Genomic DNA, 14619 nt, shown 5'->3' with positions numbered 1-14619 from the left:
ATACCGATCAGCTGCTGCTGTGTCTACTCCAGGACAAATCGTGCGCACGCATGTTGTCGAACATTTATGGGGGGAGAAAGAGAAACAGTAGTAGTGGGTGAGCAGTATGTTGTGTCTGAATGGATAATGACCTGATTGCACAGCAGACTATGGGAGGTGGGCAGGGAGAGGGGGTTAACAGTTAACCGTAATGAAGTGGAAGAAGCCTTGCTGCTTGGTTTCTATTCACACTGAGAGCTGTGGGAGAGCAGTCAGGACCAAACTATGGCTTGAATTGTTTTTGTATAGATTCAGTAAACACCGAGAAGGGACATCAGCTGCCAAAAGTGCATCCTTGACTGCAAGTTTGTCCATTGCTATAGCTAAAAGAAGAATCCTTCCATATGAGGCCATTTATATTGTGCGCTGTGATTGAATTTAATCATTATTAATCTTTGGTTCTCTTCCAAAATGTGTCTCTTATCCTGCCTTACTCCCCTCTATGAGCCTGGTTCTGCTGGAGGCTTCTTCCTCTTAAGTTTTTTTAGCGTTTTTCCTTCCCACTGTTGCCAAAGCGCTTACTCATAGGAGGTTCATCTGATTGTTGGAGTTTTCTCTCTATTATTGTAGGGTCTTTACCTTACCCTATAAAGCACCTTGAGGCAACTGATGTTGTGATTTGGCGCTATAGAAACAGACTTTAATTAAGTTTAATTGTAGCTATAAAATAAGTAAAGAACACACATCAGGCACAGCACAGACACTCTAAAGGAACTTACATCTGGTGGCGTGCATGAGATCTGCCAATTGGATGGGTAGAAGGGTATAAGCTGAGTCATCGGCACAGAGATCAGCTGATCTGCTGGTATCGTAGATGAGCTTCACTTCACGACTTGCCTCAACTCTCAAAATAGAAGTGCGTCTTTCTTCTCTACAGCTCTAGGACGCTGCAGCGTGCATCGCGCTCTCCAGACACTTGGAAACAAAACAAGGTGAAACGTTTTGAAATTCATGCAAAATTCAGTGACGGCTGAACACTCTGGACTTTTGGCTACACATGTCTGCATACAGGATAAGAGAGCCTGTGTCACTAGATACGACTAAGCTCCGGGCCCTCCTTTGCACAGTGTTTTCAAAGTTGCCTAGTTTGGATGATTGCACACATGAACAGCCATAGGGTAAAATAATCCGCTCTGTCTACTGAATAATCTCAGACTGCTCCTGTAATTTGTTTATATGCCTCAAATGATTGTTTTGCATTTCCTGTGACAGGCTTGTTTTGCTGTCCACGGAAAAAAAACAGAGCCAGGAGCCAGTTAGGTTAGCTCAACTCAGACTGGAAACGGGGGAATTGAATGCAGTGACTTAGTAAGCATAAAAGTGAAGGCAGGCAGATTTCTTGGCAGTGATACTGATGCAACGCGTTCTCAACATGTTCAGCTATTCATGTAATAACAAACAATATTAATGCAATGTAACTTTTAATAACATAAGCTCCAAACCTCCTTTTGCAAGTCCAAATCTTCCCTTTGCATAGTTGATTACAGCTAAATTAGATTTGCTGCTCATTCAAATGTTTTGCCACTAATTACTTTCCATATATTCGCAATATAACTTGAGTTTTAATTACAAAAATACCGTCAGACAACCTATGTCTAGCTTTCTGTTCCAGAAATCAGTTTTTCTTGTTCAAGATCGCCTGCAGGCCTCTTTAACAATTAAGTGTAGTGACAGTGCACACAGCAAATAAGCTGACAGAGCTATTGGACTTTGTAATTATAATTTCAGTGACAGCTCTTCCTCCTGCTCGCGCTTTCACATGCAAACACTCGGGCAGAGCGAGAGCGAGCGAGAGGCAGCAGACAGAGGAACGAGCAGACAAAAGCATGTTTGTGTTCATGAGAATGTGAAGCACAGTGGGTCTCTATGTATGGAAGCAGTGTCAGGCTCGTCCCAGAGAAACCAAGCAAAAAGGGGAGGGGTTGCAGTCAGGGAGGCTTTAACAGACTCTTGTGGTTGGAGCATGGTTGCAATACTACACATATATAAATGAAAAACAGTCTTTTACTCTTTTACAGGGAAATCAGGGACTCATCAGTAGCAGAAACCTGATCTTTTGTGGCGTTCAGCTCAGTAGTGGTGGTTTCATTCATCGTCATGGTTTCTGTATCAGTTGTCAGGCAACAACGAGCCAAGAAAGCAGTGTCATCCTTAGTTAATAAAAAAGCATAACATGTTCACTGAGACTTTTATTTTTTATTTATCCAGCAACTGAAAAACATGTAATTGAGACCATCTGACATCTGCAGACTTTCAGCTTCAATTTAAGCAGTTTTATGTTACAATATGTATGCATTGCAGCAGTTGTATTTTATATACAGTCCCTCATTTTCAGACACTCAAAAATAATTTGAAAAACTAACAAAAATTTTAATCAAAAACAATTATGTTTAATGCAATGGCTGCCTGAAGTCTAGATCCCATGTACCACTGTTCACATGAGTTCTGGACCTACCTATACAACAATTAGAGTGCAAAATAGGTCATGCATACTATACTGTTATAATCAGCTGCAAAAATTTAATAAATTTGGCACAATTTTTACAATATTAGGAAAGTTAACTATCTTGCATAAAGTAAAAGAAATGAGCTTCCATAGTTGAACGAACATAAGGTGGTGATCGCTGAGAGCACAGAGGGAGCTAAAAAGAGAAAGAAAAGAAATTAGGGAGAGTAAGAAGGGCACACATCAATAAAATGACAATATTCAATATTCCTTTGTTTGTCTGTAGCAAGCCCAAAACTGCACATTTTCAGTAGGAATAAGAGTTAAAGGCAGCAGAGAGTCAGAGGAATGTAAACGGGGTGATGGGATAGAAACACTAAATGTAGCCACTCCATCCATTCTTGTTTTGTTTTGCCATTCTCATATAAAAGTACACAAAAGCAGCGCCAGTCCATTGTGGTGCAAAACAGGGAGCAGGCAGGGCGACCTGGGTCGAGAGAGGAGGCTCAGACACACACACACACACACACACACACACACACACACAACTACAACCTTCATTCTTTCAATCAGCTTCCCTCTGTCATGGGCACAATTCACAAGCTCATGAGCTGAAGCATACAAGCATGCATTCACTTGAGCACACACACACACACACACACACACACACACACACAGGCAGAGTATTGAGACCCTCATTGTATTCAGTGGAGTTAAGGTGCATATTCCTGCTCTCTCCCACGCAGAGCTTTGTGTTGATTGAGCAAGTTGCTCTGGTTAGAGAGGAGATGAATATGACATTTAAGACTGAAATAACACACACACACACACACACACACACACACACACACAAGCATGCACGCACTGTAGAAATGCTCTGTCATCATTGTGCTTTCGCCCCGAGGCTGAGATCAGGGTTCTAATCCAAATGCAACCATTAGCCATTAGAGAACAGACAAACAAATGTGACCTTAAATCAGCCTCTGGGACGATTACATTAGCCATCATATTTGCTCTGAGGCTCTGCGTTGGCCCACACATCGAGTGCTGATTTGAAGACTTAGTCGCTCTGTCAGTATCTGTTCATCAAGTCACCAGCTGTTGACTCTACTTTTTTTTCTTCTAGTGTGCATAAAAGGTAACAGGTTACTTTCTGAATGATCGAGCTTAGAAAGTAGTGCATGTGGTGTTGTAGTTTCAGGCACAAATATAACGCCCCCTTTGATGAGGCTAGGATGATATTGCTGTGCAGTGAGATGCTATTGCTTGAGCAAGCAAAGCTGCCTCTACGCTATGTAACGCTCCACAGCGAGTGGGGGCCCTCTGGTGGCAGCGGTAGGCAGCAGCACCGTTATATAGGTCACGCCGCTGATCATGGAGCTCTTCTGGGCTCTCTGTATGCCGTGTTCACTGTGATGAGACTGAGGGGATCAGAGGCAGACAGACCTGCGTGCCAGTGCCCATGATGCACTGCACAGAGCTGCTGCTTCTCGCCAGCTGCATGTATCCCAGGGACAAGCGACCGGGGGGGATGGGACAGAAAGATATCAAATGAACAGTTCATGTTTAATTTTAAGTATAATTATGTTGCACTTGTAGGATTTATAGAAGGCCCTGCTACAACTTGTCTAACTCCCCAAAGTTGCCCAAAGTGTCCCAGAGCAAAACAACAGATCCTGTCGAGTTCCCAGAGAGACTTTTTTTTGGTTTGTTTTTTAGGTGACCTTAATCATTTCAACAAAGCTAATCTGCAGCCTCAGTAAACTCTCTCAGGGACGAAGGAATCTCTCCAGGACTTTGGAAATCCTGAGGCAGCCATGTGATTGGTTGGAAAATGCTGGAAAAATTAGCATTGGCAGCTCACTATGTCTCAGCCCCTCTATCTTTGTCACCAGACTTCACAGTGCAAACCAGGGAGAATTAAGTGTGTGTGTGTGTGTGTGTGTGTGTGTGTGTGTGTGTGTGTGTGTGTGTGTGTGTGTGTGTGTGTGTGTGTGTGGCATTTAAAAATGTCAAACCATGTTATAAGTAAGCTGCAACAATTAAGAGTGAGCTTACTTGTGACAGCTTTAGTTTACCTAAGAATTAAGATGATACAATCATCATTTGTTTAATCAGGACAAAAATAATACGTGTATGTTAAAATATATATAATGTGAAATGAATGCTTTTCCAGTTTAAGGTCTGGAGCTTCCATGGTGTCAAAGGCTGAGAGGCACGTTACACCCTGGACTGGCTGCTAAACTATTGTGGGGATAACACTTAAAGACAGACAACTATTTACATTCGCATTCACACCTACAGACACACCTGCCTGTGGGAGGCAGGAGGATTATCTGGAGGGAACATGCAAGCTCCAGATAGGAGGACCTGCTTGGTGAAGTGCTAAGCGCTTCACCACTGTGCTCCCAAAAAAACAGATTCATGAATATAAATATAAATGATTTAACACAGCACCTGCAAAAATATGTCTGTTTGCTCCTCCCTCTCTCTTCACCTCATGCAGATCATCGCTACACAGTCATCTGAATATGAAAGTGCGTGCAAATCCCTCGACCCAAATATGATAAACCCGAGATATGATTTACAGTCTCACTATAAAAGCTTGCATTTGACCTCATGGTGCACTTTCTTTGCTTCCTCTAAACCAGCGGCGCTGAGCGGAGCAAACAGGCTGCGCAACATGTCTGACACACTGTCAGTTTATGCCTCTGTTTTACTTTGTGTGTGTGTGTGTGGGGGGGTGTCCCTTTTTTCACCCACTCCTACACACTGACACACACAAAAACAAATACCCTCATACTATGTCTTTGTAAGAACAACCTTAACCCTAAAATCCTTAAAACGCACGCTCCTTTGCCGCTGGTGTGATCTCTGACCACAGCATGCCTGTGTACTGAATCTTCTGACCACTGCTTACATTTCACGTCAAAGCTGAAAAGAAGCAGATGTTAGGAGAAGGAAAAATTGTGAGTCAAAACTGTTAGCCTCAAAATCTGTTATTCAAACTGGTATTGAAGTAAAACATAAGGAAACACAGCTTTATTTAAGTGTAAATAGAGATGTAAAAAATTACTGTCTTGACTCTGTTTATAGAATTTCACGTTATCCCCCCAGAATGAATATTTATTACATCGTAGCTCCAGTGGATTACATAATAATGTGTGTCAGCTGTTCCCAAAGTGTGTGGATCATGATTTCACAGCAAACGATTCATAAGATGATGTCCTCTACTTCTGATCTGGAGCTTATATCTTATATTGGGTGGGGGGGATGGAGCTCTGGCTGTCATTTCAGTGCCAGGACATTTTCCTTTCAAATCTGGGTATACACTATAAGCCATAATATTAGGTACACCTGCTCAACCCCTCTTCTCTCTGAGTTTCTGCAGAAGACGACCCCAGGTGCCACTCCTGTCAGCTCAGAACAGGAAACAAAAGCTGTAATGAACACAGGATCGTGAAAACTAGGCAACAGATGATCTGAAAAAACGTTGCCCGGTCTCATTCTCGATTTGTTTCTCCTGTGACGTTCAGATGGTAGAATCACAGTTTAGTGTACAACATCAAAGCATGAACAGGAGATCCACATCATGGATGTGCAGCTGACAAATCTGCAACAGATTGTGATGCTGTCATGTCAACTGGGACCGAACTCTGAGGAGTATTTGCAGCATATTGTTGAGTCTTTGCCATGAAATGTTAGGACAGTTCTGAAGGTAAAAGGAGGACCACGGTGGTATTTGCAAGGTGTACCTATTTCTCTGGCCAGTGAATGTAGAATCCTGCTCACAAACTGGTTTTTTTTCCCCCTCTGGTCTCCTCCCCAGTCGAAACCAGGAGTCACATGTTTAGCCGCAACAATTTCAAAGTCCTGAAATTGTTGGGTTTTCTCTGTTTTCCTTGAATAAGTGCAGGGTCTTTACCTTACAATATAAAGTGCCTTGAGGTGACTGCTGTTGTGGCTTGGCGATGTATTCATAAAATTGAATTGAATTGAACTGAAACACACAGAAAAGCCAACAAACAAAGAAACTGTCATTTTCAGTCATTTCACTAGGGGGAGACAGTCACAAAGGTTTGCATAAGCAGGAGTAAGAAGTGCTTTTGTTTTGCATCCATATTTTACACCCTGCAAGAAGAAGCTGGTGTTAACCCCGAATAAAATGCAGTGCCCATATTCATTGTTATCATTACATGTCAGATATCTTCATTTATGATATTCTCTGATGTATTTTTAATCGTTTTCTGGACAAATGGGAGATCTGCGAAACCTATATGAAATAAAAAGATTATCAAAATAAATCCATCGACTTGTGGTGGAGAAAAATAGACTGAATGTTAAATAAAATCCTCCTCTGGGTTAAAAGATCTTCCCTTTGGGGCCTTCTTGTTATGGTTAAAAGTCTGTGTTTTGTCCAGATTGGTCCTGTTTTTTCTCTTCAGTCAGTCTCCTCTTCCAACTCTCTGCTAAAAACCAAACTCTGGCAGCAAATGACCTTAAAGAAAGGAGATGACTCTGTGTCTTTGTGCTTTTCCATCCCACCCTGACGGTATGCTATTGTCATCAGCTAAGTTTTTCTCGCTGTTTTCCATTGTGAAGTCTGGGAAGTAGGTGGGCTGCTTGCTGCTGCTGCACACAGCAATATTAGATTGAGATAATTTAGGAACCTCTTTCTCTCATCACTGTAGATTTTGTTCTTTCGTGCTGCCATCGTTGCAACTTAACATTATTTCAATTCTAACCTTTCTTTCTCTTCCCTCTTCCCGTGACCAGACCATGGCGGAGTACAGCTCTCTGCTCAGCGACCTGTCTGAAAACATCACCAACGAGGACTTGGAGCAGCTCAAATCTGCCTGCAAGGAGGACATCCCTGAGGACCAGAGCAACAACATCACCTCCTCCAAAGAGTGGTTCAGCTACCTGGAGAAGAATGACAAGCTGGCCCAGGGTGAGAGACATAAATTAGATCCACTTCTTGTTATGGTTCTTTTCATATGTGGCTTAAATTGATGTCAGAAACACCTTTATGAGCCAAAAAATCTCCTCTAATAATGCTTCCTAATGCAGATAACCTGTCGTACATCGAACACATCTTTGAGATCTCACGGCGACCGGACCTGCTGACAAGGGTGATCGAGTATCGCACCAAAGTGCTCAAGATTTCTGAGGATGATGAGATCGACACCAAGCTCACACGCATCCCTTCGGCCAAGAAATACAAAGGTAGCACGCTCTGTCTTAAAAATTGAGAAAGTTGAATTTGTTTATTTGAAAGATTGTTCCCTGTTTGGTTTAATGTTCTCCCAAATCTGATCTAGTTCTGCTCTCTAGTGGCTCAACCGAATAACTGCCTGAACAGCTTCTTCAGTGATCTTCATTCTCAGTAAATGTATGAAACGGGCTGATCTGCTCATAAAATAGATTAAAAAGAAATCGTGTTTTACATGGTTATACTTGATGTTGTAATCATTAACCAGTAATATGTAAAGTCACAACTAAAGCTTCAGCATTACTGGAAGACCAATATGTGAGAAATAAAGTAATTATTATGTCGTATCAGCCGCATTTCAGTTTCCTCCGTTTCCCCTTTTTTATTTTTAAATTAAATCTCATGTTTTACTTTCAACATTTTAGACACAGATTTAATTATGAGGTTGAAATATACTGCTGGTATTAAACAGACTGCAATTTCCAATAGACTGCAATAACCTGTCAGCTTTTGAGAGGTTAAATTAATTCAGAGGCTTCATGTTGAACTGAAAATGTTCATTTCCATTCTCTACCTATTCATTTATTTCGTTTTTTGTTTAGTTTATTACAATATTTTTGTCTTGTAATAGAGTGAGGTTATAACAACATAAAAATGTGAGGACAATGGTCAAATAAGTCTTGTTGTTTCCTCGTCATCATCATCATTCTTTATCTTTCCATCGAAGTTTGTTCATCTTGTTTAATTACTAATAATCAAAGTGCTACAAAAATGTGACACTGACATAACTAATGATTTTATCAGGCAAAAGAAGAAGAAAAATGTAAGCTTTTCAGATCGTTGCTGTAATGAAACTTTTAAATTACAATAAAAAGTTAAAAAATTAAATTAAAAACAAAAATTTAAAGCTTTCAGCTGCTGCCAATTGCCTTCAAATATGTCCTTTAATTCAATATTTTTCTCTTTTCTGGATGTTACTTAGTAAAAATAAAAGGCACCAAAAATGTCATGAATGTTCTTAGTCCTGCTGTTTGTATAGTGATGAACAAATTCATTAAACTGACACATAATGTAAGGACATAATGTTAAGACACTAACTGACATTAGCTGCCCTTAATTGGCAGTACTCATTTACTAAGTACAAAATTAGATTTTTAAAGATAGAACATAACTAACATTGTTATTTGGGAGTTTTCAATTTTAGCACTTTGCAAAAAAAAGTAAATCACATTAGAATCTTTTAGAAAAAAGCAACTTTTGTTTGCTAACTTTTAACAGCTGCTTGCTAACTTGTGTTATTACTAGAGAATAGAGACAGAAGAACAGGAATCAGAGAGAGGAGCAATCCCACAGGGAGACAGGTGTGAGGACATGGACAGCTTGTTTTTGCTGGTTTTTATGACGGTGCATGTCACAAACACAAGAAAACGCAAATACTTTAGAAATCTTTTTAAAAATTAGTTGAAAACTAAAAATTATACTGTTTTGCATTAGGCAAATAGCAAACTGAATTCACATTCGTATGCCCAAATTTGAGCTGGCACACTGGACTTCAAACATAACATTTAACAAGTTTCTGGTGGAAAATCTTTCTAGCGTTGTCGGCACATTTTTGATGAGAAATCAAAGTTTATTCTGATGCTGTGTATTGTGTTAACGCGAAGCAGCAGAAAACGTTCCTTATGCCTGAAACTGAGTCTAGTCTTAACAATAGCTATAAACAGCTATAAATCGAGCTGTGTGAGTCGGATATCTGTAGAAGCATTTACTTTACGTGAGAAAAGACTTAAATCATTTGTTTTTAATGTGCTGTCTTATACTTGTTGTCTTGCACCTTTTGAAAGACCAGGTTTCTTATGATTACCCTTTCTTTCTCTCAACTCTCTTTTTCCAACATTTCACCCCTCCGCTGTGAAATAAAGACATCATCCGCCAGCCATCTGAAGATGAGATCATCAAGTTGGCCCCACCCCCTAAAAAAGCATGAGGTCACGAAGTCCAGCCCTGATCTTGGCACCTTGATTTCTTCACTCCTGGCACTCCAGTTATCCAATCAACCGTCTTTGGCCAGCCCTTCCTTCTTCACCCCTTCGCACATCCAGCCACGTACCCCCACCCCCTTTCCCTGCATTACCACATACCAGAACCACGCAGGCCGCCACCAACACAAGCAACCAATCCGATCATAGTGACGCAGACTCTTCCCAAGCTGTGGAGAGACTGGAAGCTGCAGAAAAAAAGACATTACATGAAGAAATCTGGAGACGGACCAACAGAGTATGTGTGTGGAGAGAGAGAGAGAGAGAGAGAGAGAGAGAGAGCCAAAGTCTGCCCCCGATTAAGGCACTGAGTGGGTCAGTTCAGAATGAGTGTGATCTTTGATACTGTGTTTATTGCAACCATCTGTGTGTGCATGACAGTCAAGGTTGTCAAATTTAAAACAAAGACTACATCCTCCCAAGAGGAAGCAGAAATTACAACCCCCTGCCTCTAAACTAAACAATGGCTCATTTATTTTTTCCAAAATCTAATTTTAAAGAAGAAGAAACAGAAATACTAAAGGTGTATATGGATTATAGGTATAATGCAATATACTTAGACTAACAGAATTAACCACTAGTTAAATGTTTCTATTGTTTTTTTGCCTTGAATGTGCAAATTAGCCAAAATGTCACAAACAATTGTGTAAAAACTACTGAACTACCATGTAAGAAATGTAAACAGTAATCTGCATTATCAGAAGTAATTTTAAAATCAAAACTGCAGCGATTAAAGCAATTAAATATTAAAAGTAATCATACATAACATATTCCTCTGGTTCATTTCTGTGACAGGGTTCATGTAATGTGCAGCTTAAGCTGCTTAAAAGAAGATTAGCATTAGCATAAAGACTGGGAATACTGGAGTGGACAGCCTGTCGATAGCCTAACAAATTAAATTTAAAATCCTTCGAAGAACTTTTTGACAGAGTCAGACTGGATGTTTCAGTCTCTTTCAGATCTTTAAGATAAGTTAAGCTAATCAAACCCAGTGTTAGCTATACATGAATCCGGCAGCCGATTTGTTCCGCCAGCTAGCTAGGTCACTGCTACAAATGCCTCCATGTTACACAAATGAATCAGCAGCACCAGTTATTTAACATTTGGCATGTGCATACCAGGTTTTATTTTGTTCTATTTGCCAACTTTTTTAACCCATGCTCAAGAGAAGTCAACCTTAGAGAAGTCATAGTAGCAGTGGTTCTCAGGTACTACTGAAGGTACCTTATAGAGAGGGTGATCTTATTGCACATATTCTGTTTGTGGCATTACCTTTGTGGTTTTTATGTTGTTCTATAAAGCACAACAGTGAGGCCACGGAGTAAAAATCCCATTCATATTCTCCATAGTGGGTTTGAGTACGAGCCATAAAGATGGAACACACCAAAGGAGACTTACCTTGAGGTACAAGTATGAAACGATGGTGTGTGCTCCTGTAGGAACAGGAAGTCTGTATTACATCAACTTTGTTTCAATAGAAACTGCTTTATTCAAGATGTCATGGAAAAGAGATACTTGTTGGTGTTTAAACCCATGAACATCAGGTTCCTTACTGAGTAACACAAAATTTAAGAAAGCACCAGGACAGTTATTGCAATCAGGAACAAAGTACTCTTCCAAGCTATGCTAACCGACAAAAAATGAATAAGAATACATTTGAGAAGACTAGAAGGTTTTTTTGAGTGAAATCTATGGAGAAAATGAATGAGAAATTCACTTCCAGAAATTGGGTATGTTGTTACTGTTGACCTCTATTTAGAGCAGCTAACATTGTGTCATCTAATGTCATAATAAGGTGATTGAATTTATTCTGTGCAACCATGGCAACCCATAGACAATATCTTAGCCTAATAACATTAGGTAGATAAGCAGCACTGGTGCTGTTTCAAAGAAGCAAGGAATCAAGGTAGACGTTTGCATACTAATTACCGTCAAACTGGCTAATGAAAATCTTATTATTATAATTCTCAATTCACTTCTGGTTAGCATTTCGTAGGTACACTACACTGCAACCTGGATTTGTGAATGGCTTCAAAAATTTGGGGAGAAACCGTGAAAAACGAAACACCGTATTTCCACAGATGTGTAACTATTGCCTTTGAATATATCATAGTTTATTAAAAACAACAGTTATCAAGTTACCACATTGTTGCCATTTTAGAAACAAATCCAGAAAAAAGTACTTAATTGACTATTATTCAGCTAACGGTTTTATATTCATTCCCTTTCAGCCCCGTCCACACAGGAAACAACCATAGAAAGTCACATTCAGAGACTCAAAGTGGGAAAAAAAGGAGGTAAAAGTGCTTGCTGCACAAAGTGGGCAGGTCTTAAGTTAAACTTGTCTCAGTTTAGCTCAAGCTCAAGATATCACTGTTTGACATGCTGACTGCTAGCGACTAATCATCAGTAAATCGCCTCCTGTGTGGATGGAGCTATACTGTTAAATAAATCATTATTTATCATTTTTCATGAAGTCTTAGTATTTTAGAGGAAGCTTTATGAAGTTGATTTACATAGGAAAAGCCAATATCTGCCTTTAGCTCACAGTCATAGCAAGAGTTATTTAGATATAAAATCTATAGCAGTCATTTCTATATTATTGAAGTTTTTTTCCATCACCTGTTAGCATGAAAATCTTTTGTATGAGCTGATTAGAGACGTTGATATACAAATAATATATTACAATATAATATAGCAGAAATAATATATTGAGAGCTCGACTCTAGCAGCAAATTTCCACTGTCTGTGCCGACTTTCACCCTAATTTTAAGTAATCAGTATCATGAGTTGAAAGTAAGATGAAAGACAAACTTTGGACTACTCTAGAAAACTGAAAAGTATATTTTAACAGAATATATAAGATATCATATATACTATGTAAAAAGATTCCCATGCGGTATTTATACATACAAGTAATTTTTTGTCGTTTCATTTGTTGCACAGGAAATAACTGACCCGCATGTGATTTCTCTCCGACTGGTAGACAAGTTAAGGCCTCTGGGAAAAATAAAGGTTCAAGTCAAGGTGCAGAATGGCAGAAAGCATCAGAAAGAAAGACAAAAAAACATGGCATGTGACAGTAACACATACATTTATTTAAGTGTACATAATTGTGACAAGGATCTCTAATGCACACAGCGGCTCATAACCTAACCTAAGCTGACTATGCCTCTCCTGCCATGCACCAAACACAATCGCTAGCAAGACTGTTGAAACTAAACTATAATAACTGCTCTTTTGAACACTGTGTATCTCTTATCCCCACGATGAAGCCTTAGCAGACTTTGTGTTTACCCCTAAAAATTTTCCAGAACTGTGAGAGTTTGTGTGCGAGGCGCACGCACGTCAAGTCGATCACCAAACGGCTCTCACTTTTTTTAGAGAGTGACGCTACTTTTATTCTGAAATTTGCTAAGGACTTCAGTGTTAGTGTGTACAGAATGTTTGTGGTCTGTTTCTGCACCTGTCTTTGTTGTCCTCACAGCTGTAGGATCCAAAAATGAGGCAACCATATATAAATCTTATCAGTGTATGACTAGTTATTTATTCCAGCCCCGCTACCGCCCCGCTTCCCTTCCACTCCGACCCCCAGTGCCAATGACCAAGACTTTTATTTCGATCACAGTTTTTGTGATCTGCTTCTGTTCTATTTCTCCTTTTCTTTTTGTATTGCTTGACGTTTATTGTAGTGTTTGACTGATTTGTATCCTATGCATTTATGTCTGTAGGAAAACTGCACTGTAACATAACCTCCCAACAAACCGCTTAATCTAAGGAACTGAGCTCTTTAATTGTGACTAGTCAGGGTGTTTGACAAAGATCCTGATATTCTTGTGTTGACATTGCATGATGTATGTACTGGATGGAGTGGCACTTTTAAGGAACTGTGCAGTGTTTGGAAAGAAAAGTGTTTGTTTTCCAATGTTCATTGTTTGAAACTGGGGAATTATACCTTGTTAGACCAACTATACTGTAAAGCTCTCATTCTGCTCTTTAGCAAGCCAAGTCTTAGTCAAAAGTCCTTTAATGAATGCAATCATATGCTGAGGTTAACCACCAACGCTGGACATTTATTTTTTATATATAAAGCATCCAGCTAATCAAGGGCAGATCAAGCTTTTTATAGTACTGGAATAATCCACCTTTAAATACTTTAACACTGTTATAGATACGCTACGTGTTAAATCGATCTGAGGTTTAGCTTTTATGCGTTCAGTCCCGTTCACCAGTTGGGTCCATAGTAAAGTATATCAATACTTATTGAACTGATTGACAGGAAATCTGGTGCACACACTCAAGTTCACCCGAGGATTGTGGCCCCATTCCAACATGAAACTTATGACACTGACATTATTGTGAACACGTTTTAATTTTTTTATTTATTTATTTTTGGTTGGGGGGGGGGGGGGGGGGGGGAGGTTATAATTATTCAACAGTGGATGGTCATGAACATTGTCTAAAACTTGTAATCAGTTTTCAATCATTGATTCTGCTTAGTTTTCACTCTGTGTGTGCAGTGCTGTGATATATCGGCCAACCAATATTGACAGATAATGGCTGTTTGTATGGTGGCCCTGAGCAGTCAAATGCACTGAAACTCAAGAAGACAACAGGAAACAGAAGAAAAAACTCTAAATCTAAGGAGCATGGGAAGAAAAGCATCTGGAAAAGCTCCTGGTGGAGAGTCTGGATTTAAATCTGGGGCTCTCCACCATTTGACCCTAGAACTGAAGAAGCTTCTCGAATGACCATACCATATTAGCACAGTAACTTATGATAGTGACTTCTACATTTTTGACTTTTTGACAACATCAGCCGGTTTCTGAGTTAACAAAAAACCCTCACTGGTTGTATTGCTTTAAACTCAAACCTTCACACAA

The 14619-nt window shown here is 39.7% G+C and overlaps 1 protein-coding gene across 1 annotated transcript in view; it reads left to right on the top strand.

Moving 5' to 3' along the window:
• pea15 (proliferation and apoptosis adaptor protein 15) overlaps window positions 1-9750 on the top strand; it is a 59191-nt gene extending 49441 nt beyond the window's left edge. Inside the window, exons 2-4 of the mRNA XM_085450824.1 lie at window positions 7262-7436; window positions 7556-7711; window positions 9620-9750. Of these exons, the coding sequence (XP_085306950.1) occupies window positions 7265-7436; window positions 7556-7711; window positions 9620-9684 (393 nt within the window). The 5' untranslated portion in view covers window positions 7262-7264 and the 3' untranslated portion in view covers window positions 9685-9750. The remainder of the gene's footprint in view (window positions 1-7261; window positions 7437-7555; window positions 7712-9619) is intronic.
• The last annotated feature ends 4869 nt before the right edge of the window (window positions 9751-14619 follow it).

The sequence above is a fragment of the Copadichromis virginalis genome, linkage group LG3 (genome assembly GCF_057382275.1).
Source record: "Copadichromis virginalis isolate Kocher_CV1m ecotype Utaka linkage group LG3, C_Virginalis_male_GT1.1, whole genome shotgun sequence".
In the NCBI taxonomy this organism is placed as follows: Eukaryota; Metazoa; Chordata; class Actinopteri; order Cichliformes; family Cichlidae; genus Copadichromis; species Copadichromis virginalis.
This window is presented reverse-complemented; position numbering and strand designations above follow the sequence as displayed.